At 45.0% G+C, this 4,366-nt stretch overlaps 1 protein-coding gene across 1 annotated transcript; it reads right to left on the reverse strand.

The window, feature by feature from the left end:
- Positions 1–1,956: 1,956 nt before the first annotated feature.
- On the reverse strand, positions 1,957–4,069 carry LOC131236186 (geraniol 8-hydroxylase-like). Its single transcript, XM_058233319.1, has 2 exons — positions 3,147–4,069; positions 1,957–2,771 (listed from the first exon to the last, which is right to left on the reverse strand). The coding sequence occupies exons 1-2, from the start codon at positions 4,023–4,025 to the stop codon at positions 2,154–2,156; spliced, it is 1,497 nt and encodes a 498-aa protein (XP_058089302.1). The 5' UTR covers positions 4,026–4,069; the 3' UTR covers positions 1,957–2,153.
- Between the last annotated feature and the right edge of the window lie 297 nt (positions 4,070–4,366).

Raw genomic sequence — 4,366 nt, forward strand, 5'->3', positions numbered from 1 at the left:
CAAAGTCAGGCCTGGATTCTGGGTCTAAGCGTATTGAGGGGTTTTTAGATAGAATTTTTTGCCTTACCCTACCAGACGAGGGAGGTCCTTCTTTTATAGCTGCTGGAGCATTTATTTGTACGAGGATTCTTCTCCTGATATTGTGTGCGGGATCCTCTCCTGGTATCACGGAGACAGGATCGTGCCTATCTCCAGTCTTCGTCCGATCCCATGAGCTTCGGGGTCGGGGATCTTGTCCCAAGATATTCGGGATGAGGCTTTATCTTGCGCTGGCCGATCCGATAAGAAGATCGGCCCGATGCATGCCCGGATTGCTGATGTGTAGTCCGAGCCGGCTCAACTTCTGTCTCGGTTCAGTAAACCATGCCTCGGATCTGACACATCCTTTGGCGACCCGAGGCATAGAGTCCGAGTCTCCGAATTCCGTATCTTTTGTCCCCAACAGTATGTGTGGTCAATGTGATTTTGTCGATCTATAACCATCGCGACCACATAATCAATGGATGTTAGTTCAAAAGACATGTCAATGCAATTAGCAACATTCAACACCGTGATCCATGGCTCAAGTGGTAGAAAGATACATCGTTTCAACACTCAGGTCTCACACCCACATCCATAGCTCAACTGGCAAACTGGGTGAAGATGCCTCGTTTCAACACTTGAGTTCTTGGTATGGATCCCTCGTGGGGGTGGCTAATATGGAGTGTGTGTACTGACATGGGTATGTACTAACAAGCTAACCCAAAAAAAAACAAAAAACCAAAAAGAAAAAAGAAAAAAAAAAAATCCAAGAAGAAGAAGAAGAACACTCAGGTATTGGTATCGATCCCTAAAGGGGGTGGCTAACAGTGATGTGTGAACTGACAGTGGGGTGTACTAACAAGCTAACAGCAAAAAAATAAAAAAACGAAGCAACCATCACATGTACTGCACCTATCTTCATGCATAGACAAACATTCATGTGGAACCCACCCATCCTCATGCGTTTGCTATCTATGAGTCGACTCAAATGGAGACAAAAAGGGGCAGTACTGTCATTTTACAAAGGGAAAACCAAGGGAAGGAGTGAAACGGTAATATCGGGTTGCACTTATTTGTGTATGCGATCCCGAAACGTTTTTGAAGTAGTGGGCGTGTTTCGAGAAATAATTTAAAAGTGGGTAGATTTCTATCTGCATTAAAAAAAAATATATAAAATAAAATAAAATAAAATAAAGTTGTGGGCAAAATGTTTTTGAAATGGCTTGGTGGTTTTTGATAAATAATTTGAAAGCTATTTAAAAGCAGGTAGCTTTCCACCTCATAGTAAAAAAATGTAGGCAAAACGATTTTGAAATAGGTGGGTGAGTTTCGAGAAATAGTTTAGTCAAAAATGTGGGCTGCCGCATGGAAAAATCCCCTTTTCTTTTTTGCTGATATCTGCGTACGGCGTAAGAGTTATCACCTGTCAGCCATGGGTGTCAATGGGCCGTGGTAGGGCCTGAAAAATCAGGATTTTTTATAGGGCCGGCCCGGTATACTCCCAAATCCGAGAGGACACCTACCCCAGGCACGGCGCGTTGACAGCCCTGCTGATGTCGGAGTCGGCTTCACAAACGACGTGTTGGACCCTAAAACACATGTTGCACGGCTGGTATAGACAGAGCTAGCTTTCAGCATCATACATATGGTAGAGTGATGCGCTTATCCAAGCCGTCCATCCAATGATACCAGTTGCGTATGGTGTACGTCTCAAAAATTACACAGGTATGCTCACCTCAAGCAGGTCATCTCCCTTCTTCAAAATACTTTTCGAAGACTCCAAAACTTGAGTAGACAACGACTCAATAATCAATAAAAGAAACCAGAGAAAACATGACCCAAATCCAGTAAAGCGATAAAAGCTCATTGAGAATACTTTTTTCATCGATCGGGGAGTTCCAAGTCCACTATAATTTTGGTGGAAGAAAATGGATTGCAGGGGTGAAACCCACTCTAACCTGTATTTTTATTATTAGAAAGCACTAATGACATTAAGAGTATGGTGTCCCGCAGGAGCACGCAAAGCAGAACACAAACATCAAGAAGTGGGCCTAAGTACCAGGCCTTTCAAAGCTATTGCAACTTGGAGCCTATGCTCACAAGTGCCAAGGAACTACAACTCGTCATCATGCCTAGAAGCATCCATTGTCTTGCTCGGGGATAGCCCGAAGGGGGACCGCCATTTGCAGTGTGACACCGAACTTATCACTCATGTCCATTTCTTGTGGACTCATCCCATCTGGAAGCTTCCATGCAAACGAATGGAGAAGGGAAGCCAACATCAAGTGCACCATCCTATAGGCAAGTGGCAATCCAGGACAGATCCTACGACCCGCGCCAAACGGTATAAGCTCAAAATCTCGGCCCCTAAAATCTACGTGTGAATCCAAGAACCGTTCAGGAACAAATGAAGTGGGGTCCGTCCAAGCATCATCATCTCTGCCGATGGCCCAGGCATTCACTAGCACTTGAGTGTGTTTTGGTACAGTAAACCCACATATCTCCACATCGGATTCAGCTCTATGGGGGATGAGGAGAGGAACTGGTGGATGCAGGCGCAGGGTTTCCTTTACTACTGCTTGTGTGTAAGGGAGGCGAGAGATGTCTGACTCTTGTACTTGTTGTTCTGAGCCGATGGTTTCAATCACCTCGGATCGTGCCTTGGCCATGGTATGTGGGTTGCGTAGCAACTCGGCCATTGCCCATTCCAGCGTGGTCGAGGTTGTATCACTCCCGGCGACGAATATGTCCTAAGAAATGAAATTGGATTTTTCATTATTGAAAGCAGAATCAAACGAGCTTTTTCCCTTATTATCTGTTGCAACAACTAGAAAAAGAGTCCAATATGTTCATCTGGTGGATGGGTTAATGCGACAATCAGTGAAGATTAACCAGATGACTGGATTCAATGCACATATGTGGTCCACCTGGTGAGCAAATTGGACAGAATTTTTTTACATCAACAGTGGTGTCCACCTGATGAACAGCCAAGATCTCACACAAGCGTGCCGCATCATAATCACAATTCCTCTTTGATCTATGATTTAAAGATAAGAAAAAGAAAAAGAAGAATAAGAAAGAACAAAAATAAGAACAAAACATTGAAAGGAATTGAGAAAGTGTACCGTAAGCAACGCTTTGATATCATGGCGATCGGTGGCGTGACTATGATCAAGAAGCACATCGAGGAAATCATTCCTTTTGCAATAATCCGGTGATGATCTAAGTGGTAGACGTTGATCGATCTTTCGATCAAAAAGCAAATGTAATTTTCTGAAATAATCCTTTGACCGGCGTCTTATGCCTTGGGGATCGATGGACCTGAGCAATGGGAAATAGTCTGAAAGATTTGGCTTTCCAGCCTCTTCCAGGATCCTCCACACAAGATCCTTGAATTCCTGCGCGGATTTGGACTTGGGGTCCACCAAATCAACAGAGAAGACAGTGTTTGATATTAAATTAAGTGTGGTATTGAAGGCAGCTTGGCCGATGTCCACCGCATGTCCAGTCCGAGAGTTCTCACGGACATGGGCTACAAGCTCTTGCACCTTCTGTCGCCGGAGTCCTTGGCTGGTGTCCAGCCGTTGGGTGGTGAATATATGTGTGTTGCACATCATTCGGAGATTTCTCCAATGAGGATTTGGTTGTGACCATACCATTGAGGCTTCGTCATGATGAAGTACTCGAACGGCATCCACGACAGTTCTACCAGCAAACGCCTGGTCGTTCTTCTGGAGGACCTCTTTGGCCATCTTGGCAGAGGAAATCACCACCGTTGTTACACGGCCGAGCTTTAGAGTCATGAGTGGGCCATGAAGCTTGGCAAGATAGGCCAGCGATTCATTGGGTCTGTTGCCAAGTTTGAAGAGGCTTCCGACGATTGGGAGAGGGATGGGGCCAGGTGGGAGGTTGCCACGGCGTGGCCTCTTTCTTGATAGAAGCAGGACGACATGGATGCATGACCATGCAAGAGAAATCCACAGCAACAAAGATGTGTAATCCATGCCCTCTCTCTCTCTCTCTCTCTCTCTCTCTCTCTCTCTCTCTCTCTCTCTCTCTCTCTCTCTCTCTCTCTCTCTCTCTGTGTGTGTGTGTGTGTGTGTGAGCGAGAGAGAGATATATAAGCTAATGATATAGTTCGTTTGCCAATAATACGGAAGCAGAATTTCAGGTAAACTGGTTATAGGAATCCATTGCAACTCTAAGCTGTGTAGGGCCCACCATGATGTTCATACGACAACCACTGCTTTTCATCCGTTTCGCCAACTCATCTGTTCGTTTGCCAATAATAGAGAAGTGATTTCATGTAACACGAGTTACTAAAATCCTCTCTAACGCTAAGCTC

Source organism: Magnolia sinica, unplaced genomic scaffold (assembly GCF_029962835.1).
Source record: "Magnolia sinica isolate HGM2019 unplaced genomic scaffold, MsV1 ctg268, whole genome shotgun sequence".
Classification (NCBI taxonomy): Eukaryota; Viridiplantae; Streptophyta; class Magnoliopsida; order Magnoliales; family Magnoliaceae; genus Magnolia; species Magnolia sinica.